General features: G+C 61.3%; 1 protein-coding gene and 1 long non-coding RNA gene across 8 annotated transcripts; one reads left to right on the plus strand and one right to left on the minus strand.

Annotated features, from left to right (window-relative positions):
• Nucleotides 1-5,756: 5,756 nt before the first annotated feature.
• Nucleotides 5,757-15,263, minus strand: LOC118920523 (uncharacterized). Of its 7 annotated transcripts, none has more exons than XR_008996699.1 (3): nucleotides 15,168-15,263; nucleotides 10,104-14,936; nucleotides 5,757-8,840 (listed from the first exon to the last, which is right to left on the minus strand). It is a non-coding gene; the product is annotated as an uncharacterized LOC118920523 (long non-coding RNA). The 7 variants fall into 7 exon arrangements; XR_008996705.1 differs by having other exon boundaries at nucleotides 10,104-13,678; nucleotides 13,988-15,254; XR_008996702.1 differs by having other exon boundaries at nucleotides 10,104-11,767; nucleotides 12,506-15,254.
• AGPAT2 (1-acylglycerol-3-phosphate O-acyltransferase 2) lies at nucleotides 15,262-27,491 on the plus strand. Its single transcript, XM_036901477.2, has 6 exons — nucleotides 15,262-15,519; nucleotides 23,567-23,700; nucleotides 24,110-24,285; nucleotides 24,553-24,648; nucleotides 26,444-26,516; nucleotides 26,768-27,491. Exons 1-6 carry the CDS (start codon nucleotides 15,344-15,346, stop codon nucleotides 26,941-26,943), a joined length of 831 nt encoding a protein of 276 aa, XP_036757372.2. The 5' UTR covers nucleotides 15,262-15,343; the 3' UTR covers nucleotides 26,944-27,491.
• The last annotated feature ends 203 nt before the right edge of the window (nucleotides 27,492-27,694 follow it).

Genomic DNA, 27,694 nt, shown 5'->3' on the forward strand with positions numbered 1-27,694 from the left:
GAGGTGACAGAAATGCTCTGGGACTCCATAGAGGTGCTGGTCATGAAGCATTGCAAATGTGCAAAGCGCAACTTAGTCAACCAGTTTAAAATGGTTAATTTTATGTTACATGAAATTCATCTCAACTAAAAATACAGGGAAGCAAGAATAAAGTAACCTGAGACCTCAACATTCAACAGTTGTTATGTAGCATCTGGGTGAACAGCTTTCAAATTTTAGAACTTTTATTACACGGAAACACACCATCACCCCCAACCCACAGTGTCCACTCATGTGCTTGCTGCATGTGTGCAGGTCACATAAGCGGTGTCACGGTTCCCCTACTTTTCTCAACAGGGCTGGAGTCCTCAGTCATACTCTTGAGACCACAAGTGAAGTTGTAGATATGTTTTCATTTGGATGATATGTGGAAGAAATTGTCTACCCATCAGAATAAAAATAAGCTTCCCGCTGGCATCAGAAGGACTTGCTTCTCCCCCAACATCTTGGACTTTCTGAGGGGCATCAGCGCAGGGCCCTGGCATGCTGTGGGTCTCAGATCAGCCCTCCAGGGCCCTGGGGAAAGTGCCCCTCCTTAGAGGGGCCCAAACTCAGGTTTGAGAGCCCAGGGCTATGGCTTCATCTTCGGGGCTGCACATATTCTGTTTCCCAAACAGACCCTCATTATGTAACTGGTTGCCTCTTGACAGGCATTTAGGATGTTCCAAGCATTTTCCAAAACAAGGCTGGGTGAGTGACCTTCTGGCTAAATCTGTGCTCCATGCCTTAATTATTAACTTAAGCTCCTGCAGGTGGCGTTTCTGGGTCAAAGGCTTTTAGTGCGCTGCCTTCCTTGACAACACCCCCGCAGGGCAAACCCTGAGAACTCTAGGACACAGTCGTCCCTGGGGGCTTAGCCCCTGCTGTGACCCCACCCACAACCTGCACCCCATTCTCTGTCAGTCCCCAGCGTGCATCTGTTCTTTTCTGCCTCAGAGCTTTTGCGAATGCTGTTCCCTCTGCCAGGAATTCCACCCCCTAACCCCAAACCCGCTTTTGGGCGGGTCTCAGCTCAAACAACCCTCTCACTGAGGCCCTCCCCACTTGACGGGTCACTCGGACCCCTTCCTGCTAGGCTCCCCGCTGGACCCTGGGCTCTCTGCAGCCAGGCCGAGCCTGCTCATCCCTCCCATCCCTGCCACTGCTGGGTCCCTCACGCCAGCACAGAGCCGGGCAGGCATGCCACCCAAGCGTGCGCAGACATGCACACAGCAGGGCCTGGCCCAGTGCTGGCTGACAGAGCATAGGACCCTGTGTGACCCTGCAAATGCTCCCCAGATTGGGAGGCAGCTCTAGGGTCGGGCCACTGTCCCGCGGCTCTTGAGGCTGCCGAGTCCACGGTCCCCTCTGCCTCCCTGAGGCTGGCTGGAGCTCGGCCTGGACCAAGACCTCGCAGGACCCTGAGCTCTTCCTCGAAAAGCTCCTGCAGGACCAGCGTGGGGTCTGGATGGGGATGGGGAAGGGCGGGGTGGGGAGGTGAGGGGGGGAGAGCGGGAGTGTTCACGGGGCCTCCCCATGCGCAGGCGGGCGGCGCGCGGCCACTGGCAGTGACGGGCACTGACAGGGTGGGCGGGCGGCGTGAGCAGGTGCTCAAGGCTGAGCCCTGGACTCCGATGCACAGGCTCCAGTCCTGGTCCCCCTGCTTGGCCTGTGACTTTTAGGGGTGGCTCATCATCTTCGTGGCAGGCTGTCCGTCGGTAAGGCATGGAGGAACAGTCCGTCCGCAGGGGTCCATGACAGTCTGCTAAGGAAGTGTGTCCCAGTGTTTGGCGTTGCCGCTGGAAGCTTTTGCTGGGCCTCACCTGGGTGTCTGCTGCTGTGGTATAAGCCCGTGTAGCCTCCCTGTGGAGGCTCGACTCATCCCCAAGGGTGAGTGGTGGCCAGGCCCCCGCGAGTGCCGGTGTGTGACTGCTGGGGCCAGGCTGCTCCCACCTCCTCTGCTCTGGGGAAGCCAGCTGCCGTGTAGGGACGATGCTCAGCAGCGCTGGACCAGGTCAGCATGGCCAGGAAACAAGGCCTCCTGCCCGTAGCCAGCATGTGAATGCCCCAAACCCAGTTAAGTATTCAGTGACCTCGAGCCCGGCTGACATTTGACAGCAGTGTCATAGAGACTCCGTGCCAGGCCCCCAGAGCTGAGCTACTCCTGAATTCCAGACCCATGGAACCGTCCACTTACTAAGCTGCTAAATTTTGGGGTGTATGTTGCACAGTGACAGATCACTGAAACAAGATGCCTGTGGAATCGCATGCATGAGAAAGAACCTTCCACGGAAATGTAGTCTGGGAGGAAGGAATGTTGGGTCCGTGCAACCGACCTCCAAATAACCAGGAGACACGTGGATGCAAAAGCAAGAGCGTTTATTGGGCAGCCAGCATGCTGGGGTCTCCACCTGCGAGTACCGGCGTTTCCACCCAGAGGTGAGCCTGCTCCAATATGGAGATGATTTACTCATAGCTGCCCGGACAGAAACAGAATGTCAGGCAGCCACTAAAGATTTACTTATGACACTGGGAAAACAAGGGTACCGAGCGTCTGCTAAAAGAGCTCAACTCTGTTTAGAAGACGTCACCTACTTGGGATACAAACTCAAGGGGGGACGCCGGTGGCTATCCCAGGCCAGAAAAGAGACTATTTTCCAGCTACCAAGGCCAGACTGTAGACGGGCTGTCAGGGAGTTCCTGGGGACAGCGGGGTTCTGCCGCCTCTGGATTCCTGGCTTTGCTGAACTAGGCAGATACCTTTTCCCGATGGGTAAAAGCCTTTCCAACCAAAAGAGAAGCTGCTGTAGTAGTTGCCAAGAAATTCCCGGAAGACATTATTCCAAGGTATGGCCTTCCCGCTTTTATTGGGTCAGACAACAGACCAGCTTTCGTCTCTCAGGTAACGCAAGGGCTGAGCCATATATTGGGGACTAATTGGAAGCTACACTGTGCATATCATCCCCAAAGCTCAGGTCAAGTAGAAAGGATGAATCGGACCATTAAGGAGATATTAGCCAAATTAACCCTAGAAACTGGCAGTGGCTGGGTGACTCTCCTCCCCTTCGTTCTGTTCAGGGTCAGGAACACTCCCTATAGTTGGGCATGACCCCGTTTGAAATCCTGTTTGGCAGGCCTCCCCCGATCCTTTCCAATTTGCGAGCTGATCTGTTAACTAAGCAAAATGATAAAAACTTTCTTTCCTCCCTACAAGCTTTGTTTCAGGTCCAAGACGCCTTTTCAGTTGGTCCCCATGGCTAACAACTTTGTTATCAGCAGTAGCAGGTCCCCTCTTACTTCTGATACTGGCTCTCACATGTGGCCCCTGCCTTATCAATGCCCTCCTCAAATTTGTACAGAAACGGATCTCCACCGTCCAACTCATGGTCCTTAGACCTTAGTACAGGCCCGAGAGTAAGGAAGACCCTATTCCGTTACTTCAAAGATTTAAAGTAGAATAAAACTCAAGGGGGGAATGAAGAATCCTGACTAAAGTGTCTTGACATAAACAACTCCATTTTATAAGTGACTTTATTTTGTAAGAGACAGGTCACATCAAGAGGAAGTTACAAGAGTTACAAAAATTTAACCAACACAGTTACCAAAACTGGCCAGATGCTCCCAGCAAATAGAAAGAAGACAACTCGCCCACCCGGCAGTCAAGAGTCAGTAAAGGTCAGGTCCTACCTGGGCCTGCTCTGTGCCCGGCCCGTTCTGCATACGGCCCACTCTGCACACGATCCCATTCCTGTGTATAAAAGAAGAACGAACTTGTACTTTGGGGTCTCCACCTGCGAGTGTGAGACCCCAGCATGCTGGCTACCCAATAAACGCTCTCGCTTTTGCATCCACACGTCTCCCGGTTATTTGGAGGTCGATTGCACGGACCCAACAGGAGGAGTCCACAAGGCACTTTAAAAAGAATCCCTCAGCATCTGGAAAATAATAACAGTTCTCACTCCTTGGCAGGAGCTGGAAGTCTCCTGGGACCAGCTCCACCAGCTCCCCCTCCATCGAGGGTCCCTGCTGCATACGTTCCAAATACACAGAACTTGTGATTCGTGGAAATATCCCGCTCTCTCTTCCCAGGCCGGTGCACACGCAGTCCCTTCTGTCTGCTCTCTCCTTTCCGGCTTACTGTCCTGGTATCCGTCCTTCAGCCTCGGGGAGGCCTCCTCTCCTACAGGAAGCCACACCCCAGGCTGCTGTTCCTGCCCCAGTGCTGGCTTCCTGGGTGCTTCCCTCCCCACCCAGAGCCCTGAGCTTCCCCAGGACTGGCCCCTGGCTCGTCCTATCTGTTCTCTGGAACCAGGAGACAATTCCGTGAGTGAGAGGCCCGGGGCTGCCGTAGTAAATTGCCACAAAGGGTGACTTAAAACAACAGAACTATATTGTCTCGGGACAGAAGTCCTCCAAAATCAAGGTGTGGCCAGGGCCGTCCGGAGGCTCTAGGGGAGGATCCTCCCTGCCTCCCCCAGCTCCTGATGACCCCAGGCATCCTTGGCTTGGGGCTGTGGCCCTCTAGTCTCTGCACCATCTTCCAGGGCTGCTCTGTGTCCACCAGTGTGTCCTCTGAGCAGCACCCACAAGGACACTGGCCATTGGGTTTAGGGCCACCCAGATAATCCAGGACGATCTCCTTGTCTCAAGATACTTATTTTAATTGTATTTACACAGACTAATTTTCCCAATAAGATTCCATTCCCAGTTTTGAGGTATGGATGTAGACACATCTTTGGGGGGCCACCGTCCAGGCCCATAGGCAATCAGTGCACTAGACAGCCAGGAGACCCTCCCACTGAAAACCAATTAGATTCTGGGTGGGACAAACTTCTGGGATCCTGAGAAGCAGAAGTTCCCCAAGACCTCTGCCAACCATCAAGCAAACTGACCTCTGTTGGAGCAGGCGAGCAGGCGGTGGGGGGCTGGCCCTGGCACAGTGCTCACAGCTGTGCCCTGTGGCCTGGGCCATGCCAGCAGCGGGGCAGTGGCTGAGCCGAGGGCCCCTTCCTGCATCCCTAGCTCTGTGGGGCTCCCGCCAGCATGAGCAGTCTCCCCAGCACCCCTGGTTTAGATATATAGGATCCCACAGATTAAGGTCCAGCAAAAATGAATTAAAAACCAAAGACCAGTGAGCCTGTGGGCAGTGACTGCGAGTGAGAGTAACAGACTCTCATCAGGACATCAGACACTAGGCACGTCAGGTACAGAACTGCTCAGAGGCAGTGACAGCAGGGACGGAAAGTCGGCCTCACGGAGGTGAATGAGTACCCAGGTGCCACCTCTCCGGATGGATGCTGCAGCCCTCTATCTGCCCCCCGTGGTGTTGCTGGATGGTGAGGGCAGATCCAGGTCACCACGACTGCCGAGGTCCACCTGGTGGGCTGGAGCGTGACAGGCAGAGCTCCGGGGAAGGTTCCCCTAAGGGAGGGACATCACACTGGGCCCCAGGGATGGTGTCTTGACTGAAAGTTTCAGCCCCGGGCAAGTTCACTGTGGATTCGGTGAGACCAAGAAAAGACAATGGAAAGTTCTTGGGGTAGAATGGTTTATGCCCGGCTTTATTCTCCCAGCAGTAGGTCGAGTGCTGGAATCATGTCTGTATACGGCGGTCTGCAGGTCCCTAATCCACCTCCATCTCTGCTTCTGCCTGGAGCCCTGGGCAGAGCTCTTTATATAGCGACTCAGTCAGTAACAGCTCATTGCGCACGGGTGTGGGAGCAGGAGCCCAGCAGCAGGCCAGCTCCATCATCAAGCAGTCCAGGGGCAGGTGAGGATCCTGGCCACAGGAACTTCCGTTTTCCCCACAGATGGACAGGACTCCTCCTGGCAAGGAAGGGCCCACAGGCAGAGGCAGCAGGTGGCCTCGTGGAGGTGGGCAGAGAAAGCGTCCAGTGACATGGTGGAGGCAGGGGCATGGGCAGGTGACAAGGTGACGCGGTGGGCGAGCAGAGCCCAAACTGCAGAGGGTGCCAAGAGGTCTGGGGTTCACCCTCTAGGGAAAGATGCAGGGGTACACGTGAAGGGGGTGGTGCCCTGGGGGATGTGGCCAGTCTGAGTCTTGCCCAGCCCTTCCAGGGCTCTGGGGACTTGCGAAGAGCAGCCGCTGCCGGCTGGCCTGTCCATGCTCCCCGGGACAGATGGCCCCAGGATCCTGAGTCCCTGCACCTGTGCCCCCTGAGGGAGGTGCCCTCAGCACACAGTGAGCTGAGATGGGCTGCTCCCACCTCACCTCTCAGCCCAGAACCCCTGGCAGCGCCTTGGGCCCTGGTGAGGGTGCCCAGAGCCTTCACTTAACTTTCCCAGAGAGGGGGTGTCCCAGAGGGCCAAGGACTCCTGGATTTGGAGACCGAATGAGCTTGAACAGGGGGAGGAGGGAGGGAGGGAGTCTGGCCAGAGCATCAGATGGGGATTTCCTGGCGCTCTGGGGTTCGGCGGGTTCAATTAGTCTCCAAGAGGCAGTGGTCAGGGTGGAAGTGTGACTGCCCCCAGGCCCTGCACATGCCAGCCACCCATGACTGTGGATCACACGGGGGGTGCTAAGGCAGAGAGGCAGAGGAGGGGAACTTGAGCTGGGAAGCCCAGGAGGGCCTCCTGGAGGAGGGGGCTCCAGAGCCGAGCTCTAGAGATCTCAAGGAGATGACGTGGGAAGCGCTCTCCCTTCCTCTCTGTGTCGCCCTGTGCCTGCATGGAGGAAGGGGAGAGGGGCCGCTGGCGCTGCCCAGGGCTCCTACTGTGGCCTCCCACCAGCCCCAGCCCCGGGCTGCTCCTGGCTGCCCCGCGGAGGACAGCAGTCACTGGCCGCTGTGTGGACAGCGTCCACGAAAGGCCGAGCCGTGGCACCTGCAGATGTGAGGACGTGCTAGATGGGAACCCCGGCTGGGCTTACAGCCTGTCCCCAGAGGTCAAAGAGCCACTCGTTTACTTAGTGAGGGGTGTCAACAAGCAGGTATGTTGGGCAAAGGCGAGGTCAGGCACCCCTGGGTGCTGGGGTTTCCAGAAAGGCTGTGCCGCCTCCCCAGTTCAGTCCTAACCCCTCATCCCTCAGCGACACCCACGGGACTCAGGAACTCCCCAGAGCAGATTAGCAGGTGTGGACAGCCCACCCCAAACTGCTGCGAGCTTGCTGGGAGGGGTGGGAGGGGGAAGGTGGAACCCACGGGCACGAGTAGGGGACCAGGACTGTGCTTTTTAGTTATTTCTATTGCAGGAAGATAAACATGATACAAAGTTTACCATCTTAGTCATTCCTAAGTGCACAGTTCCGGGCATTGCGCACATTCACACTGCTGTGCGGCCAGTCCCCCATTGTCTCCAGAACTTTCCATCTTCCCAAACTGAGACTCTGTCCCTACTGAACACTCTTCCCTGTCCTCCCCAGCCCCTGGCCCCCCACCTGCTCGCTGTCCCTGTGGATCTGATCCTCCAGGGGCCTCCTGGGAGTGGAGTCCCACAGGGTCTGTCCTTCCGTGTTGGGCTCGTCTCACGGAGCGCGGTGTCCCCAGGTCCATCCGTGGATCATGTGAGGATTCCCTTCCCTTTGAAGGCTGAGTAACACCCACAGTGTGCGTGGCCCGCGTTGTGTGTCTCCGTCACCCGTAGTGGACACTCAGGTTGCTCCCCTGCCCTGCAGTGATGAAGGCGCTGCTGTGAACGCGGGTGTGTCTGCTAGGATCGGATTCCTTGCTTTCGGTCTGGGATGGAGTCTTGCCAGCCCACCCCACGAGCGTCAACGCTTACGCACACCCCCAGAGTTATCTTGGAGGGATACTCACGATGTGACCAAGATGCCCACCAGGGCCACCACACCAGTATTTGGGGGCATGTTCAGTGTCTCTTGGGAGGGCTGGCTAGATCCCAAAGCAGGGGCATGGTGGATGGCCTGGTTCTAGGAGATGCTGGGGGCACACGGTGATGGCAGCAGAGCAAGGTAGGGAAGGACCAGTGTCAGGGTCCCTGTGAAAGGGCGGCTGGCATGTGTGCAAACGCACAATGGCTGTGACGTGACTGCACGCGGAGTCAGGACAGCGCTTCAACCAGCCCTGCCCTGGGACCCCAGCTTGCCCCGGCCTCCAGCCGGCAGCAGGGTGGGCTGAGCTCCCTTGGGGGGGACTCCTGGCCTCGGCCTCAATAGTCCTCCAAGACAAACTTGGAGGGGAGGTTGGCCCGAACGTCTGCAGTGTCCTTGAGATAGCGCTGGTGGGTGATCTGGAGAAGGTGCTGCCTCAAGGCCTTGGCCTGAGCGGGTGAGTTTCCTCTGCGGGAGGCCCACAGGCAGGCTAGCACTCACAAGCCCCCCCGGGGGGCAGGCGCCTCTCCCCACAGCAGAGGCGGGCTCTCCACAGAGGGCTGCAGCCTGTGGTATGTGGCTGGCACCTCTCCTGGACCCCTGTGGCCTGCGGTCGGTAGTGCTGGGCCAGATGCTGGGAGCCTGCAGGCCTCTCATGCTTTGTCTTGTAGGCCAGGCTGATCCGATTCCCCGCTGGGCTGGGCCTCCACTCACACATTAAGGTGATGGGAAGACAAGTCCACCCAGTGACACCCTGCAGCCGGTGAAGAGAAGACAGGGCCTGGGCTTGGCCCTCACACCGCTGGTCAGGCCCCGCTGCGGCTGGTCAGTGCAGCTCAGGTAAGTTAGCCTGTGCGCTTGGGAGGCCCTGACCTGGACTGACGCCTGGCCTTGGCAGTGTGGGTTCCACGGAGCACAGCCCCTCCCATCTGTGACCGCAGTGCCCCTCCTGTGCCTGCCTGGGGGTGCAGGCGAACCCCAGGCAGCTAGTGCATTGAGAACTTCGTCCATTCCGACGGCAGTATCCTCCTCTCTGCCAAAGCAGGATGGGCGGGGCTGAGCAGGTCTGCCAGGGTGTCCTCACCCCTGACTGCCCCCAGTTTCCAGGGACACCCACCTGTGGGGGGGCACAGCTGCTGCACCACTGGGTCTACCCGGATAAGGAGCTGGTCTTATAAAACCTAGTGGTGGGGGCTGGGGGTCTCAGCCCCTGGGCAGAGGGAGGCTGCACCACCCCTCTGCACGCACACGTCTGGTGCAGCCACAGCTGGTGTGAGCCCTCTGGCCCCTTACTGACCAGTGGCCCTGTAGCCCAGTTGTCCACCAGGCCCAGAGCTTGGGACCCAGGCCAACAAGAGGATTTTCGTTTCTTTCAAATTAAAAGGAAAGAATGAACTTTCAGGGCTGAGTGATGCCTTCGGCTTTACCCCAGTGCAGCCACAGAACACAATTCCCAGTGTGTTTCGTGGAGGAGGAGACCATGGAGCGGGAGTGCTGACCCCACGCTCCCTGCAGCCTGGCACTGGGAGGCCCCGAGTGTGCACAGAGGCCGCAAAGACCTGTCAGTGCAGAGATGCAGGGGAGGAAGAAAGGAGTGGCAGGGGGTGGGAGGGAAGGGGAGGCGGCTGGTAGGAGAGGACTGAATGGTGGGGAGAGGAGAGAGAGGGGAGGGCTGAGGAGCACCTGTCCCTCCTCCCGCCGTCCCTCCTCGCTGACCCTCTGCACCGCTGCCTGGGCTGCTTCCCCCCTCCTGGGGTCTGTCCACTAGAGGGCAGGGCCGTCCAGCTGCCTGCAGAGGCCAGGCCAGCTTGGTGGGTGGGCAGAGAAAGCAGAGTCCTGGGGTGGGCATAGAGAATTTGGGCCTAGTCTGGGGAAGGGGTCACCAGATAAAATAACAGGACGCCTGGCTAGATTTGAATGTGAGATAAACAGCGAATATTTTTTAGTACAAGTATGTCCTGAATATTACATGCTAAAAAGTCTTCCTTATTTATCTGAAATTCAAATCTTATAGTGCCCTCTATTGTTATGTGCTGGGCCTGGCCGCCCTCCTGGGACGGCGTGGACGACCCACTGCAGGGAAGCAGGAGCTGGTGGGGCGCAGCTCTGGGCCGAGCTTCTCAGATCAGGGACTGGTTCCGGATGGATCACCGGGCCACACCTGCCTGCACAGTGACTCAGGTGAATGCTGGCACGGCCGACAGCCAGACAGAGGCAGGCTGGGGTGGGGTGGCTTGGGCGGAGATCCAGGACCTTCCCTCTGACCTCTCACCCAGAGACACTGGGGCCCACTCACCTTGACTTAGGACTCATTTGTCCAGGCCTCTGGGTGGTGAAGGGTGTGGCAAGGGTCAAAGGCCGGAGAACCGGATCTGCTCACTCTGGAAGGGGCAGTTCCACTGTGGTCTGTGCTGCTGGGCCCCTCGTGTCCACCTGCCAGGCTTCCGCTCCCACCACAGCCCCATGCTCCTGGGGGAGTTTCCTTGGTCATACTTAGGTCACGAATCCACCTGAGGCTGTGATGAGTTTGTGGTGGATACAGCGGCTCTGATTCCCTGCCCCATCCCTCAGGGGCTGCTACTCCCCACAGTGCCTTGGGTCCAACGCTCCATCTCGTTTGAGCCAGCGTGCATGCGTGTTGCACAAAGGGCAGAGGTGAGAGCTCAGACCCCCCAGCCCCCAGAGAGGGTCTCCATGGGAACAAGGAGAGGGCAGGACAGACTGAAACAGCGCCTCTGAGGTCCCTGAGGCCGTGCGCAGCCTATGTTGCACCCAGCCCATTGCAGCGACTTGCATTCTCGCCTGTGGCCTTTCAGAGGGACGCCCCGGTAGGTGTAGGGGGCCCTGGGTCACCCTAGGAGCACGGCTCTGGGACTGGAAGGAAACCAGGTGGGAGCCTCACCTCCCCAAGTGCCTTCTCATTCCCACTTGACAGGAGCGGCCGGTGGCCCGCAGAGGGGAAGGGTCCCCGGCCAGCAGCGGCAGGCAGACAGAGCTCAGGCCCAGGCCCCAGCAGAGCTGAGCTCCCCACCTCCTACCTGCTGCCTCATCTTGCCAAGGGGCACCCCCTCCCCGAGGAAAAGTGAAAAAATCGGTGAGTCCGAGCCTCCAGACTGGGTCTGCCAAGGTGCTGCTAAAGGCCCTGCGAGACCTCGTCATGGAGGGGCCTCCTGCCCGGCCACCCACGGTCAGGTCGTGGGAGCAGTCGGCCTGGGGTTCTCCCGGGCGGCAGGATTCGCTGTATTCTGGGCAAGGGTGACAGAGACCTGGCTAGCGGGGCAGAGCCCCCTCCTCCCTCCCCAGTGCTGAGAGGACACAAGGGCCGGGGCGTCTGTGCGGTCGCTTGGCTCAGAGAGGCAGCTCCTCTCCAGCAGCCAGAGCCAGGGTGGGCGGGGCGAGGCAGCAAGGCGGAGGGCAGCCCGTCTGCCCTCAGTCCCTGCAGCCCAGCACCTGGCCTGGGCAGCGCTGGGGCGGCTGACTGAGCCTGGGTGCCAGCTGGGCCAGGGGTGAGGCGGCGGCAGGGCAGGAAGAGCAGCTGACAGGCATCTCACACGCAGCCCCAGGCCCCAGGCTCCCGGCATCCTCTTTGCACAGATAAGGAAACTGAGGCCCTGAGAGGAAGGGCTGGTCCAAAGCCACCAGGGGGAGCTGGGCAGGGCTGCCTGGCTCTGACGCTGGGCTCCAGTGCCAGCACCAAGCCCACCTCCCACTCCACATTGCTGGCTGGGCCCCCAAGGTGTCCTCTCTGGGCCTGTGTGCCTCTCCTTCTGCCCAGCGGGAGCTGGGAGAAGCCATTCCCAAGGACTCCTAGGAGCCCTGGGGCTGCGGCCAATGTCACAGTCAGGAAGGCTGGCGGGGCCACTGGGGGACTGGGCTCCAGGCCTCAACTCGGCAGCCACTCTGATGCTTTCTGCCTTTCAGCCTCTGTCCCCCAGCTCCTGGGTCCTGTCTCGGCTGAGCCTGTAATCCAATTGCTTAGACTGCCTCACGGGCATGAGGGACTGGCAGAGGTGGTGTCTGGGTGGGTGAAAGGGCCTCCCCGCCAGGCCTCCAGCTCTGGACCCCTCTGGGGCCTCGTCTCCCCTGCTCTGTGCAGAGGCATCTCCCCACCCCTTCGTCATTCTCTTTGGCCTCCTCTGTCACTGCCTCCCAGCCCCGCCCCCAGCCTTGTGACCCAGAATCTCCGATGGGACATAGAGATGGTGATTTTGCTTTGGCCCGAGCTGGGCCACATGTCCCGGCTCCATGCGCCCTGGCCTGCCAGCACGGCCCTTGCCCTCCCTCCCTCCCTGCCTGGGGAGTTTGTGGCCCAGCCACTGCTTGCCTCAGATCCTGGGAATCAGGCCCAGAGGCCTTGCCTCATCTATTTTTAAGCACAAACCCATGAAAGATTCACAGGCTACTTTATTTACAGGTGGAAGGATGGCATCAGTGCCTGTGGCACACCCACCAAGGAGAGGTCTGAAGGCACACAGGCCCGGCTAGCCCTGCCCAAGGCAGCTGGCACTCTGGTGCCCCTTCCCGGCTCTGCCCGCATGCCCCCGAGGAGCTCTGCACTCAGCTGCTCCGGTACTCACTGGCCCCGGCCCTGCGAGACATGCCCTGGCCTGGCTTTCATCCTGGCCTTCCCTTCTGGCTGGCTTGAAGGGAGAGAGTCCTTCCCCCGCTGAAGCAAGAGGTGTATTCAGCGCCCCATACCTGGGGACAGGCCTGGGACCAGGCGCTCTCTCACCTCGGCCACACTGGGTGAGACCAGCGTCCCCGTTTCATAGGTGCGTAAACCAAGTCTCAGATGTGCTGGGTAACTTGGCATTTGAAGCCAGATCTTGGACTTCAAAGGCTGGGTGCCCATCCCTGCCCCATGTGGCAGGGAGGGGTCACACAATGCCAGCTTGTTCTCTACTTCCAGAAATGGAGAGTGTTGGCCCTTCCCTCTGGACAGCCCACCCAACCCAAGAGAAGTACAAAGACCACGGGGCTCCTCCTCGGCCCGGCAGAAGGAGGCCGAAAGACAGACAGGCAGGTGGACTGGTCAGCCTCTGTCCGGTTCCCCTGCCTGAGGGAGTGCCCAGCAGTGACCCTCCCCAGCTGAGGGCTTCCTGTAGACCTCAGGAGATGGTGTGGCTCAGCCCTGACTGTGTCACCCGGTGTCATGTGCTGCCTGGCTGGGTCTCACAAATGCTGGGGGGCCTCTCAGCCCGTGTCTGGCAGCGGATGGGACTGATGCAGCGAGGAATCCACCCAACCCCGTCCTGGGGTTTTGTGGGGACTCAGGCCCCCGGGGAGGGTCAGAGGATGCTGCCGCTCCCGTGCTTGACTCTTTCACTACCTGCTGGCAGCAACCCAAGTGGAATTCACGTCAGTCCCTACTCAGTTGAAAATCACTGACTTCAAAGAAAATCTCTTTTCTCAGTATCTCCACCAGCCACAAAATTATCTGGTGTTTCTCTTCTAGAAGCAAAGAGCATTAGCTTTCGAAATAGACTTTCTAGTAACATACTGAGGATTTGTTTCAGACCCACGCCTGCTGAGACTGATATGCCCCCTGCCTGGCCCCCAGTCCTACCTCCTTCCCCTTCCTGTCGGAGGAAAGTCAACATTTTCTCTCCACATGTCCCTAGGACGAGGACGGAACTTAGGAGGCGGAATTGGTAACAGTCTCTCCATTTGCCTGAGGATGTGGCAGCATCATCAAGAACCATGGCCGGGCAGTGGCAGGGTGACGGGGCAGCCAGCCCAGCAAGGGACAGCCTTCCCGGGGCCACCACGCTGCACAGGGGGTACAGTGACTGAGGCCGGCCTCCTACCCCAGCCCCAGGTCACCTGCTGGCTGGCTGGCTGATTCTCACCTCTGGAGCCCCACTTTCCCACCTGTAAAAGGGGGAGGCATTTGCTCATGAGAGGAGTATTTGTTGAGCCCCAGTGCCAGTGTGTGCCAGGCATACACCAATCCTCGGTGCTGGTCGTACACCAGTAAGCAGAACTGGGCCGGAAGGGAAAGCAGCCCTTCCTATGGGTTGAGGACTGGATTCTGTGCATCCCGCAGGGACTGTCTGGGGATCTCCGGCTGAAGGCACTGCTAGCCCCCTTCGAGACGCGTGCCCGGGACCCAAGCCCCTGCAGCCCCCTGGCCAGAAGGCGCCCTCCCACCCACATTGCCATCCTCTCCCAGAGTCTCACCGTCATATGCCCCAGGCTGTAACCCCATCCCGCAGCCCTGGGGGGCTCTCAGGCCTCCTCTGGGAAGGCGGTCTCCTGTTCTGAGAGTGGAGAGACAACCTGGTCTAAACTGATACAAAATGACAGCCAGATGGGCTGAGAGCCGTGAGGACAGAGTGCTCCACTGCCGTGGAGAGCTGGGGACACCCGTGAATGGGCTACTGAGTCTGCCGCAAGGACCCCCTCCCTTAGTGCCAGGGATCCCCATTCATCTCAAGAGCGAAGCTTTTGTATTTATCAGCAAACAGGTAACAGGTCAGTTCAGCTTCTGAAAGAGCGAAGGAGCCAATAATAAGAGCTCCTAATGCCCTTAGGCGCTTCGGGCGTAGATGGGCATTTAGGAAATGCGGCAAACACAGGACCCCAGCCCACCAGACTGTGCAGAAAGGGAACGAACTTGGTTTAACAACCTCAGCCTGCTGAGACCCGATAGGGGTCCCTAGAGGGTGATCTGGCCACGCAGGCAGCCACCTCCCACCAACCGCCAGTTGGTGCCCAGCCAGCACTCCTGTGCCCATGCCTCCAGGCTGACGATCTGAGCTGACAGGAACACAATTCCCTGATATCAGCTGCTGGCCCTGCACCAGGGGCACCGAGGTGACACATGGCTCCTGGCACCCAACACAGCACCCCTAGTTCCACCCAGAAATGTCCCCTAATCCTACTGCTCCCCCAGATTCCCGTGGGCACACCAGGCTCCGCAGGGCCAGGTTGCCCAAGGGCCAGCCGGGTGTCGTCGCAATTGCCAGAGGGCCCAAACGGGCAGGCTGCAGTCCAGGTGGCCGTTGGTCACTAGAGTGCAGTTCAAGGGCCCCTCTGTGTGGCAACCGGGCTGGCACAGGCAGTGGCGTCCTTGGACCGACTTTGGAGCTGCGGTTCTGGGATCAGGGGCGGCGGCGGCAGGGGCAGCCTGGGATGGGGAACACAGGGCGGGTCGAGGAGGCCCAGACGGTGGGGCACCCAGAGCCCAGGCGCCCCGCGGCGCCCTAGGGGGCTGGGAGCCGGGCGCGGCGCCGGAGGCCAGGTGACCCGGCGGCCGCCCGAGGGGGCGTGTCTCGGGGGGGCGGAGGGGGGCGGCCCCGGAGCGGGTGCCCGGGCGGCGGCGGCGGGGCTGTCGCGGGGCGGGGCGCGCCGCACCTACCCGTCCTCGGCGCGCGCTCCTCGCCGCCCGGGCCGCCCCGCCCCGCCCCGCCCTCGCAAAGAGGGGCGCGGACGGGGCGGGGCGCGGACGGGGCGGGGCGGGACGGGAGCAGCTCGGCCCTCGCCCGGGGCCGCAGCCCAGCAGGAGCCCGAGGCCCGCGCCGTCGGGACGCGGCCATGGAGCTGTGGCCGTGGCTGACCGCGGCGCTGCTCGTGCTGCTCGTGCAGCTGAGCCCCACGGTCAACTTCTACGCCAAGGTCGCCCTGTACTGCGCGCTCTGCTTCTCGGCCTCCACCCTGGCCGTGGCCGTCTGCCTGCTGCGCCACGGCGGCCGCACCGTGGAGAACATGAGGCAAGGGGCCCGGGCGGGCGCGCCGGGCAGCGCCGGGCGCCGGGGCGCATGCCGGGGGCGGGCCGCCGCCTGCTTCCGCTTCCCCCACTGCCTTGTCCCCGGTCCCCGCTTCCTGCCCCGCCCGCGTCTCGGCCGCGCCGTCCGGCGGGCGCGCCAGGGGAGCGCGCGGCTCAGGGGAGGTGGCGTGGGGCGGGCCGGGGTCCCCGCGGACCGGCGTCACAGTGGCCCTGCGTCCCGCCGGGCGGCGGAGCGGCTCTTCGAGGAGAAGGGGGCTGGTCCAAGCGGGGAGGGGCTCCGTCCTGCTTCATCCGCGGGGAAACCGAGGCCGGAATGGCGAGGGACTGGGCGGCGCGGGGCCGTGGGGCGCGCCGCTCCCCCTTGCCCGCCCTCCGGTGGTGAAAGCACCGGCGCTCCGGCGGCGGACAGGTGCCTCCCCGCCTTTCCGTCCTCTGCTCGGGAGGGAGGCCCCGCGCTGGCGGGGAGGGCTGGCCCTTGGCGTCCGGCGGCAAGCTCGCCGAAGGAAGGGGCTGGGGGCTGGCGTGGTCCCCCGAACGCCTCCCAGATCTGAGCGGCTTGGCATTGTCGGCCCCGGAGGAGGGCGTCGGGCTGGGCCAACCGGCAGGGTTTGGGGTCAGAGGCTAAGGGGTGTGTGGCTCCTTCTTGCCTTTTCTCCCGGTTTCTGACTCCAGGGGGCCTGTTGCTAACATTTCTCTCTGCAGCTTTTGCAGTGGCCTCTTGGCTGAGGCCTGGTGTGGGGATTCTGTGGTCCCTGAGGCCCCCCCCCCTCACACCCGTGTGGTTACAGGGCAGTGGGTGAGGGTTCCTGGCTTCGCACCAGCATTGTCCTTGCCCACGGGGCACTGGCCCACAGTTGGCAGGTCCTCCAGGCCCTATCTTCAGGGGTTTGTGGCTTCCTGTGGCACCAAGTGGAGGGCCTGGTGGTTGCTCAGCGGGTCTGTGGTGCCCCGGGAGTGGTCCAGACCAGGGTCCCAGGCGGGGCAGACCCCAGGGGCAGTCCATGCACTGTCCTTGCAGCAGACTAAATAAGTTCCTTCTGGGGAGGCGTGGGCCTGCTTCTAGGGCAGGGAGGCCTCGGGGCCACCTGCCAACCCAGGGCAGGGGTGCCGAGGCTTCAGCACCTCTAAAAGCCTGGCCTGAGATTAAGGCCCTGGGATTCCCTGCAGGCAGCAGGCTCACCACCTTAGACTTGCCCCAAGTGGAAAGCGGTGGGGTGGGTCCAGTGGGCAGCTCAGAGGGGATGCTGCCCTCCTAGAGCCAGGCTAGGGGACAGCATAGATGCTAAGGCATCAGGGGACCCTGGGCCTGGCCACCCTGGCGTGCAGGCAGGGAGCAGGACCCGGAGCAGGTTTTCAGCAGAAGTGACAAGAGATCCTAGAGGTGACCCGCCCCTCCCCCACTCTGTGTCATCAGGTGGCCTCCTTTATAAGTGGCTTCCTTGTCTTAAAAGGACTGACTCACTTTTCCAGGGCTGTCTCCTGGGCTTCAAAGCTGAAGCTTCCCAGGGTTCAAATCAGAAGTAACCAGCCGCCCTTTCTGATGTGGTGGCTGGGCCTGGCAGGCCGGCCAGACTAGCGCTTGGCCCTCCCACGCCTACCTGCCTGGGCGCGCTCTCCTCAGCCGAGGTGGGCTTGGCTCCCAGCCGCACCTGAGTTTCTGGCTTACTAGGGCATCCCTGGGGCCCCTGGAGGTCCTGATAGTGCTTGGTGGGAGCTTCCTGCCCCCCATCCCTGGACACTGAGGGTAATAGCAGGTATGCTGTTCCCCCCAGGTCCTACAGGGGAGGGTCACAGTGACGACTCCCAAGAGTCCCCAGCAATGGCTGAGAGTCGGGGTCGGACCAGCAGCCAGGGTGGGGCACATGGTGACCTTCCCCTAGAGTGTGGCTGTGTGGGGGCTCAGGGAGGCTGAGTGCAGAGGGGTGGGACCCAGGAGGGTGGAGGTGGAGGTGCAGGGGGCCGGGTGGGCAGGCTCTGGGGCCCCTCATTTCAGGCTCCTTCCTAGGCCGGACATGTCTGGTCTTCACCAGGGTTTCCTGGAGCCCCTGAGCGTCCTGAGGGCCAGCTGCTCTCTTCTCCAGTCCCACCCTGCCTTCTGGGGGGACTCCGTGTGACATCTTTGGTTCCGTGATCTCCACTCCCCTGTCTCGAGCACTTACTGTGTGCTGCAGCCGCCCCAAGCTTGGGATAGCGATTATTGCGTGTTCCATTTTACAGATGAAGAGTCTGAGGTTCAGAGAAGCGACCTGAAGCTAAAGCCTGCGAGGTGGGGAGGGGAGGAGGCTGTCGCTGGAGTCCCAGAGCTGGGACATGGCAGAACTGGGATGCAGACCCACTGAGAGTGCTTTTCATTTTTCCTCTGTGTCCACCCAGCACTAGGGGCTGGGCTACAGCACCAGGGCCACCTTGGGGCTGGAGACCAGGCCTTCCCCAAGTCCTGAGCTCTGGGTGGGGGCAGCCCTGCTCTGCCCCCTCCCCTACCTTCTCATCTTACCCCTGAGCAGCAGTGCCCCCGACCCCCAAGGGGCTCTGGTATGCCCCTAAGGAAACCATTGCCATTTAGACTCAAGTTCTGAGTGTGCAAGGAACAGTGGTAGGAACACAAGAGCAGAGACAGACCCTGCTCTGACTGGGCTGGGGGCTGGCACCAGGGACCCCCAGGCTGGCCGTGCCTGCGCGCAGGGCTGGGGTAAGGTGTCAGACTGTTTCCTTATCCCGGGAGGCAGATGCCCTTATTACAACCCATTACAGCCCAGGGAAGCTGTGTGTTAGAATTGGGTTCAGTGGCAGGACTGGGAAACCCCAATTAAAGTGACTTAAACCAAGAGAGGTTTCCTCTTCCTGCATCAAAGGACACCAGAGCTGGGTGGCCTGGGGTTCCTCTGAACTATGGCCCCAGCATTCTCAGGGTCCAGCCGACCACAGTTGGCAGTGGGACCTCTGGGCATTGGACCACATAGTCCACCAAGGGCAGGACTAGGCTCCTGGCTCCTAGCCACCAACGGGGTAGGGCAGCTAGGCAGTCTGCCTGGCCCATGCCCACTCAGGACATGGTGGACGGGAGATGAGCGTTGTTTCAATCACAGGGGCCAGGGGACTTGTCAGGGCCGGTCAGTTTTGAACCCAGAACAACGGCTCAGCCAGCGTCTCAGCCAGCTTGGCCAGCCACTGCGTGGCCCTGGGAAATACAAAGATGGGGAGCCTCATGGCACCTGGGGGCTGGCTGGGGGCCCTGGTCTTACAGGGAAGCCTGGCGTTACTTTGCTTGGGGTGGGTGGTGATGGGTAACTGTCCTCTGGGTATACTGCTGCATGCCCAGAGGCCAGAGCTCCCGAGCCCCGGAGACCCCTGCTCACCGGTGAGGGTGGGAGGGTTTCCTTGGAAAGCCCTTTGCGAGCTGGCCCCACCTCCTTCCAGCCCCTGGTGTTCACCCCATCCCCACACACCCACTGTTCACCTCTGGGTGGCTGCATGGGCTGGACGCCCCCTCTCCCAGCCCCCGGCTCCTGCCCCTGCCATGCTCCAGCTCAGATGACACTTGGAAAATGCCCCAGCTGTGCCAGGTGGCCCCACCGGGGCCTCTTGTCCCCTGAGCAGATGGAGGACTGGCCATGCTGCTCTCCCAGCAGGACGGCCCCTAAAGGAGCCCCTCGCTCTCAGGCAAATCTCTCCAGGTCAGCCGAGCACAGGCACGCCTTAGCTGAAAACAAGTGCCCAGGCCTCCCAGGAGCCACCTAGCTCGACTCCTCTTGCTAAGGGCAAAGGTCAGCAGGTGGCCCAGCCTGGCCTTGAACTGCCTTCCAGCTGCCTGGAACAGGTGCTCTGGCTGGGGGAGGGGTGTGCTGGGCCCCCTTGGCCGCTGTGACGTGGAGTCCTGGCTGCTGATGGTGGAGGGCCCCCAGGGCACCGGAGCTGTGACGGGCTTGGCTCTCCACACCCTTCCCATTTCACAGGCAGAACCCGAGCTTAGGGCGGTCAGCTTGCATTGTCCAGGGTCACAGCTGGTGAGAAGGAGCCGGGATACAAACCCAGGTCTGCCTCCCTTTTTGGGAGGGGCCTGGGTGGCCTCAGGCCAAGTCAGATGGGCCGAGGAGGCTGCTGCCAGGACTCCAGCTTGGACGGGAAGCCTGCTGTTACTTTGCTTGGGCAGCATCCCCCGAGCCCGGGGAGGAGCTGTGATCTTCGTGGTCCTCACTTCTAGGCCAGTGGGCCTGGTGTGGGGGTCAGCGGAGGTCTGCCGAGAGCATCCTCTGCTTGAGCCAGCTGCCCCGTAGGCACTCAGAGAGGGCCTGCTCTGGGTGCTCTGGGGGCACCTCCTTTTCATGGAAAGCTGGGCCCATCAGTCACCTGGCAGCCGGCAGCAGTGCTTCGGGAATGCCGGCCGCCCACCAACCTATTCCCAGGGCGCCTGGCCTGGGCTCCACCCCTGCTGGCCACCCTGGCGAGGCGGGGTCATGGAGCTGGGGGCTGGAGAACGGCAGGCAGCAGCCAGAGCTGTGTGACTGTGTCCCAGGGTCAGCACCCGTGACACCTGGCCCCAGCTTTGGGGCTCTGGTTCCTGTGGGGGAAAGGACGGGGCAGGTCCCCCGTGCTCCTGCTGTGATGGGAGGGGCACTCAGGGAATGCGGGGTGTTGGGACTCAGGAGGGCAGGCGCCCTGGACAGGTTGGGCAGGAGGGGTACCTGGGGATGGTGGCTTCCGGCCAGGAGAGGGGCCGTGCTGGGGGCTGCCTGGGGTCTGAGCACCTGAGGGAGGGGAGGAGGCAGGGGTCAGAATGAGCTTCTGGAGTCTTCCAATTCCACCTTGAAATCCCCAGCCTTCAACCCCACCCCTAGCCCTTTGCCAGACATTTTTCACATTTTCTTTCCAAAAGCCAGGTTAAGAGGTGGTTGCTGGCCCCTCCTGGCTTCCCTGCTGTGTGATCTTGGGCAAGTCACTTAACTGCTGAGCCTGGCCTTCCTCATCTGTAGGGTGGGTGCAGTGAGTGTGCTCATCTTGTGGGGTTATTACCTGAACCAACCCTAGGCTTCATGTCAAGCCCTTGGCACACTGCTGGCACATAGTGTTCATCAGATGTCAGGCGCAGGGGTGGTGGTGGTGGGGTGTTCCGTCGCACCTCTGCTCTGCCCATGGACTGACAGGCTTTCCCTGCCCTGGCCCCCGGGTCTGGTGGTGCAAGTTGGTGCCCGGAAATGTCTGTTGGCCCCAGGAGCCCTTGCAAAGCTTGACTTCCTTTCTTCCTCTTTGAGGGAAGGTGATTAAAATGATAAACTCCCACCGTTTTTGCAGAAAACTTTGAAAATATGGGACAGTAGGAGAGGGTAAGGGGGCGCCACATACAGAGAATGACTGTCCTCAGAGGACACATCCGTTGCCAACTGCCTCTCCCAGGACGCTCCTTGGCGCTGTCACACTGGCTGCCATAGTGCCCACTTTGTGTGAGTTGTGGGAGTGCGGAGAGCACGCTGCATGCATGCAGCTCCTGGGGCAGCCCCTGCCAGCGTCCGTCACTCCCGTCCCGCAGCTCCTGGTCCTGCCAAGCCACGTGGGCTCCTGGCTGGGAGCAGCGGGTCTGGGGAACAGGTGAAAGGGGCCTGCTCGGTACTGCCTCCTGGCTGAGGTTTATACACAGTGTTGTTCACAGTTCAAAAGAAAGTGGTGTACAACCGATCTCTTAAATTAGATACACAAAGAAATACAAGAAGAAAATAGAGAAAAGTCCTTGAGATGGATGGGAGGGGTGGCTGTACAATGGCGTAAATATATTTAATGCCACTGGACATTAAAAATGATTAAAACGGTGAGTTTTGTTACATGCGTTTTACCACAATCTGAAAGGAAGAAAGGAGGCAGCAAATGCCACCACCAGCGAGAACCATCTTCCACGTCCTGATGTGGCCTGAGACTTTCTGCTGCTGCGAGGTGGGCAGAGGCCGATGCGTTGCTCTTAGAAGCCACAGGGCTGTGTCCGGCTGTAAGAAAATGTGGCTCTTCCTCCTTATTTTCCTCTGTGGCAGCTTCTGTGAAGTGGACCTCATCTATTTCACCTCCCCCTTGAGGGTGTGTCCTGGGTGAGGGTGGCAGATGGAAGGGACTGGGTTTCTCACGGGCTCTTGCCAGGTGCTGCCTACCTGCCTCCAGAAGCATCCGTCTGGGCCTCCCGTCTCTGCCAGCAGCCATCCAGGTGTTGGGAAACGCCTCCTGTTAATCAGCGTTTTCATCTGTGCTGATTTCAAGGATGAAGAGAGTTTCTTTTTTCAGTTTGCATTTCTTTGATTGTCAGGGACGTTGAACTGTCTTCCATGTTTATTGGACGTGCACGCTTTTGGTTTGCTATGCCCGCTCTGGTCTGCTTCAGTCCTCGTAGGGACCCGAGAAGCGTGAGGCAGCCGGTCCGTACACCAGGCCCAGCCCCGGAACAGGAGGGGGACAGATGGGCAGGGCCAGCCCCAGTCTGAGGAGGAAGCCCTTGGCTTCCAGATGTAGGGAGGGATGGCAGGGGTGATCGTGTGAGTGGCCCAGGGTTAGGCCATGGTGCCTCCCCGGGCCTCAGTTTCCCCATCTGCAACATGGGCCAATGACAGCTGTCCTTCCCACAGAGTGAGGTTCTGGGAGGAGCGGCTGGATGGGTCTGGCTTTCAGACACAGAAAAGACAAATCCAGTAGGGTCCCCTGCATGTGGGGGTCAAGCTCAGAGACAGAGCAGGGGTTGGGGGAGGGTGCAGGGAGTGAGTGTTACCAGGTGCAGTTTCTGTTCGCAAAGATGAAAGAGTTCTGGAGACGGAGGGTGGGGATGGTTGCACAACAGTGTGAATGTACTTAATGTCCCAGAACTGTGCACTTAAAAACGGTCAAGATGGTAAATGTTATGTGTACTTTCCCACAATTCAAAAAACCCAAGTCTGGCCTCAGGCCAAGGGCTGACTGTTGGGAGGGATCAGATGATGGAAGGCCAGGGGGCAGCAGCCGAGCAGTTCTGGGTCAGATGCTCCCGGGTCAGTGGGCGGCATGCCCCCAGTCCTGCTGCCACCCACAGGTGATGGGATGGACCCAGGGGCCCTGTAGGAAGCCGAAGGACAGTGAGTTCACGCCTCAGGCCCTGCCACCCTGTGGGCCGGCCTCTGCTGGGCCCCCGATCTGTCCTGGGTGTGAGCGGAGTGTCCCCGTCGGGCAGGGTGGGCTAAGTCCAGCCAGTACCTGCAGGCACAGCCCCCACTCCCATTGTGTGCTGTGTGGGTGAGACCCCTAAGTTCCTGGGTGCTCCAGGGCAGCCAAGTTGGGGGTCCCAGGCCACACACACATCCTCCCTTGGGTGATCTCAGGCGAGTCACTTGATTTCTGGAGGCCCAGGTCGTCATCTTGAAAGGGCACACATAGTAGGACTGCTCTGCGGGGTGGGGAGGTGCAGCCCTGCCGTGCTGGTGCCCACCACACCCCACGCATCAGTGGAGGCTGGCGAAGCTCCCCCTTGGCACCGACGCCTTCTTCCTGGTGTGGCACTACCTTGAGGGGACAGTCACTTCTCTGGGCTGGGTCGCCTCCCCCGCAAGTGTGTGGGTAGGGCCCAGCTTCCCCCACAGAATGCTGGAACCTCCCTCTCCGTGTCGGGGCCTCCAGTGGCCGACAGGCCCTGGGGGCTCTGGGCCTCCAGGCAGTTCCAGCCGGAGCCCCCCTGGCTGAACGAGCAGGGCTGTGGAGTGGGGGCTGGGCACCACGGGCACCCTGGAGAGCGGACGTGAAGCAGGTGGCATCCACTTTACCAGGCTTTGCTTCTGTCCTTGATCGTCCTGAGGAGGCTGGGTGGGGAGAGGCAGGCCGTCACTCACTGTCCCCTTGAGCAGCAGGACCTGACAGTCTGGAGGGGAAGGCGGGCTCAGAGCCCTGTAGCTGGCCCTCAGGAGGAGGAGCCCGGGGTCCCTGTGCTGCCCTGAGCCTTGGCCCCGCGTGTGCTGCCGCCCAGGCCTCCAGGCAGAGCACTGTCTTGCTGGCGTGGGGCGGGGGCCGCCACTCACCGGGCTCTCTCCCCTCAGCATCATCAGCTGGTTCGTCCGGTCCTTCAAGTATGCATATGGCCTTCGCTTTGAGATAAAGGGCCGCCAGAAGCTGGAGGTGAACCACCCCTGCGTCATCATTTCCAACCACCAGAGCATCCTGGACATGATGGGTAGGCCCGGGCCCCCTGGGGCCTGGCAGGAGGGCCACAGACACTACCCGGTCCCCGCAGTGGGGGAACATTTCAGGGAGGCGGAGGCGGGCCCAGGTGACCCGTGCCTCCCTCTGCCACGGGCTTTGGCCTGGGTGATGAGCTAAGAGGCTGAGTGTGCCCAGCGCTGGGCACAGGGCTCTGCCACACACCCTTGTAGCCAGAAGCTTGGTTTCAGCACCCTCCCTTTAGGTGGGAAACTGAGGCTCAGAGGCCAAATGACTTGCCTGGGTAGCCAGGGGAGGGGTGACTCGGCCCAGGCCCACTGCTGGTCAAGGCCCAGGGCCAGCTCCCTCCTCCTCCGGGAGGTGACCCCTGAGCTCTGAGGCGCTTCCCTCTCTCTGCCATGCCGTCCGGCGGCCACCTGCAGGCCTCATGGAGGCCCTGCCCAAGCGCTGTGTGCAGATCGCCAAGCGGGAGCTGCTCTTCCTGGGGCCGGTGGGCCTGATCATGTACCTTGGCGGCGTCTTCTTCATCAACCGGCAGCGCTCCAGTACCGCCATGACCGTGATGGCCGAAGTGGGCGAGCGCATGGTCCAGGAGAATGTGAGTGCCGGGCTCAGGGCCACTCAGCAGCGGAGACATGCTGGTGTGAAATGGCCTTTGGTCTGGCTTCCTCTGGGCAGAGCAAACCCATCTCTCGTGTGTGTGTGTCTGCAAACCGCAGACAGGGAGTCGGGGAGCAGCTCCTCAGCTGTCAGCGAGGGCGGAGGACAGGGGGGCGGCTGCAGCAGAGAAAGGAGCTCTTAGGAGGGGTGGGACGCAGCCTCCCCACGGTGACCCCCACTGCAGCGGCCTCCGTCTCGCCTGCAGCTCAAAGTGTGGATCTACCCAGAGGGCACGCGGAACGACAACGGTGACCTGCTGCCTTTCAAGAAAGGTGCCTTCTACCTGGCGATCCAGGCCCAGGTATGCCAGGGCTTCACACTCCTGGGCAGCAGGGAAGGGGGAAGTGGGTGCAAGGTGGCTTAAGGCCGAAGGTGACCCCCTGGCCAGGCTGGGGCCACTGGCACTAGGAGGCCACTTCCTACTGGTAGGGGACGGGACCTCACTTCCCCTGTGGCACCTGGTCCCTGACCTGCTAAGGAGAGCAGTCCCTTGGGCCCCTCAGTCTGGGTGTGAAGGCTGGTGCCGTCAGGCCCAGTGACCAGCCGGGAGAATGTCGGTCATCACTCTACCTGTGCTGGAGCCCCCCACCGTCTAGCCCAGGGAGGCGGAAGGCCGAGGCAGCTGGCCTCCTTGCCAGGCTCTTAGGAAGGCTGTACTCCGTCCTCGCCGGCCCCCCAGCACCCCTGGCTGGGGCAAGCTTTGGGAGTGGACGACAACGGTGCTAATGCCAAGGGGGTGCGGGAGACAGGGTCGGGGGAGCCCTGTGCTGGGGTCAGGAGACCTGGGTCCTGACAAGCAGGGCCTATGGCCTGGGGCAGGATCAGGCTAGAGCCAGAGAGTGGCCTGTGTGGAGCAGGGGACTTTATATTTTTCTGCTCTTTGACCTCTGGAAGTGCAGTTTGTCCCAGAGGAGTCCTGGGGTCTGCGGGAGAGGCTGGGGGTGCATCCGTCCCCACGGCCTGGTCTTCTAATGGGTGAAGGGCACCCTCTTCCACCCCTGGGATTGTGCTGGGGGGAATTCAGGAGCACAAGGCCAAAGTCTGAGGTCAGGGGAGAGGGCTTTCATCCTGCCCATTTGGGGTCAGGGTGGTGGTGGCTGGGCAGGAGCCTGCTTTTCTCTGCTTCCCCCGGACAGGTGGCCTCTAGTGCCCCCTGGTGGTGGCCCTTAGTAGGACCGGGTGAGCCCGCCTCGAGGCTCCCCTGCTAATGCCAAGGGCGTGCGGGAGACAGGGTCGGGGGAGCCCCGTGCAGGGGTCAGGAGACTGGGTTCTGATTCGGCCCTGCCCAAGCAAGGCTGTGCCACCGCCTGGGGCTGAGGCCCCTCTATCCAGGGGACGGAGGGCACCCCCGCCACACACCCCAGGCTGCTCTCACTTCCCTTTGCTAGCGTTCCCAGGCAGGAGCCGTGGAGAGGAGAGGGCAGACCCAGAGGCGGCCCCTGTGGGGCTGGGGCAGCGCAGCCTCAGCCAGGAGCCGGATGTCACGCCCCCTCCTCTGTCTCCCCGCTGGGTCAGCTAGACGGTAGCCTACCTGTTTTCAGCTCTGAGCCCTCCCAGTCCTCTGCTGGTGCCAGGGAGAGGCTCTGGGTGACCCCCAGAGTTAATGGTCACCCCCAGGCACCATTCCAACATTAAACTGGACCCTGGCATCTTCCAGGAATACCAGCAGGCACTGCCTTCCCCTCCCCAGAGCCGCTCCCAGCTCCCCTGGGATGGGGAGAGGTTGAGAAGGGCCAGGTTGTCGAAAACAGCTCAGTGACCTCCTCCCCCTGGACTAGACAGGGCCCCAGCCCCCTGGGTAATCTTAGGACCCAGCGGGGACACAGGTGTGAACCAGGTGGACATGTGCTGCTCCGGGAAGGCTTCCTGGAGGAAGGGGTGCTTAAGCGAAGATGTGCAGGATAAGGTTTTTGTGGAATTCTTGGCGACCCAGACATGAAGGGTGTCCCAGGCCCAGGGGGCAGCCACAGGGCCTCCTGGGGCCCCCTCAGGTTCTGTGGGCAGCCCCAAGGCAGGGACAGGCAGCAGCTTGCCCTGGGGGATCAGGGCGGGCAGGGTGGGCTGCAGCGGGCCTCAGGCTGCCCGTGTCTGCCCAGGTGCCCATCATCCCCGTGGTGTACTCCAGCTTCTCCTCCTTCTACGACACCAGGATGAAGCGCTTCACCTCAGGTACCCCCCACGACCTGCGCACCCCCCTTTTCTGGCTGGTGGCTGTGGGCCAGGCCCCTGCTGCCCAGCGACAAGTGGGGAGGGAGGGGAGGAACCTAGAGGCCTGGCTAGAGGCTCTGGAGCCAGGGAGTGGCGGTGGGCCCATTTGCCCCGTGGGGAGACCGCGGCCCCCAGAGGACAGGCTGGGGGCCCGAGTGCCTGCACTTTTGGCCCCCCAGCATCCCAGGCCGACACTGCCCCACCCCCAACAGGAATGGTCCAGGTAGAAGTGCTGGATGCCATCCCCACCCGCAGCCTCACTGTCGCTGACATCCCCAGGCTCATGGACACTTGCCACCAGGCCATGAGGACCACCTTCCTCCATATGTCCAAGATACCCCAGGAGAACGGGGCCACTGCAGGGCCTGGTACCCTGCCAGCCCAGTAGCCAAGGCCTGGGTGGGGCAGGCTGGGTGTGGGCAGGTGGGGGCAGGACCTGCTCGGGAATGGACAGGGGGACACGCTCCCCACCCCGGCTGCTGGATACCACTGCATCCTGTGCCTCCCCCAGCTTTTCGTCTGGGCCCCAGAAGCAGGGGGCCCTTCCTGTCACTGGCCTCAGATCCAGGCCCCTGATGCCCTGAAAAGGAGTCTGCTGGAACCTCCCCAAGCTCTGAGGATGGGGCCTGCCCACCCTTGTGCCCCCAGGATCCGGGTGTAGGGGTAGGCCTGGGGCCTCCACAGGCTGAGTTGCTTAGTCCCCAGACGGCCAGATCTGGGCCCTCTTGCTGCTGCCTGCACCCACGGGGAGCAGACGCTGGCCCCAGCCCAGGCACGGCCTGCATCAGGCTCTCATGGACAGCCAGGGCTCGGGGGGGCCAGGGTGTCCTGTGTCCTGCAGCCCGGGCCTCAGGGCACCCCTGGTGCCAGCCTGGGGGAGCGAGGAAGGGCTGGCACTGTACTCGTCATTTTTATAAATGAACTCTTGGAACTGCCTGCTGGGCTGTGGTCACACAGGGTAGGGAGGGCAGCACAGCCTGGCAGCCCTGGGGTCTCTCAGGCTGCCCCCATCTCCTGCTCCTTCGGGGCCTGTGTAGGAGCCCCCGAGTCCCCGCCCTGCCGCACTGCCCCCTTCCAGGGCCCAGGACATCCGTAATGCTTTCTTCAGTGGGTGGGGATGTCTGCCTGATTGCGGTTGG

Source organism: Manis pentadactyla, chromosome 3 (genome assembly GCF_030020395.1).
Source record: "Manis pentadactyla isolate mManPen7 chromosome 3, mManPen7.hap1, whole genome shotgun sequence".
Classification (NCBI taxonomy): Eukaryota; Metazoa; Chordata; class Mammalia; order Pholidota; family Manidae; genus Manis; species Manis pentadactyla.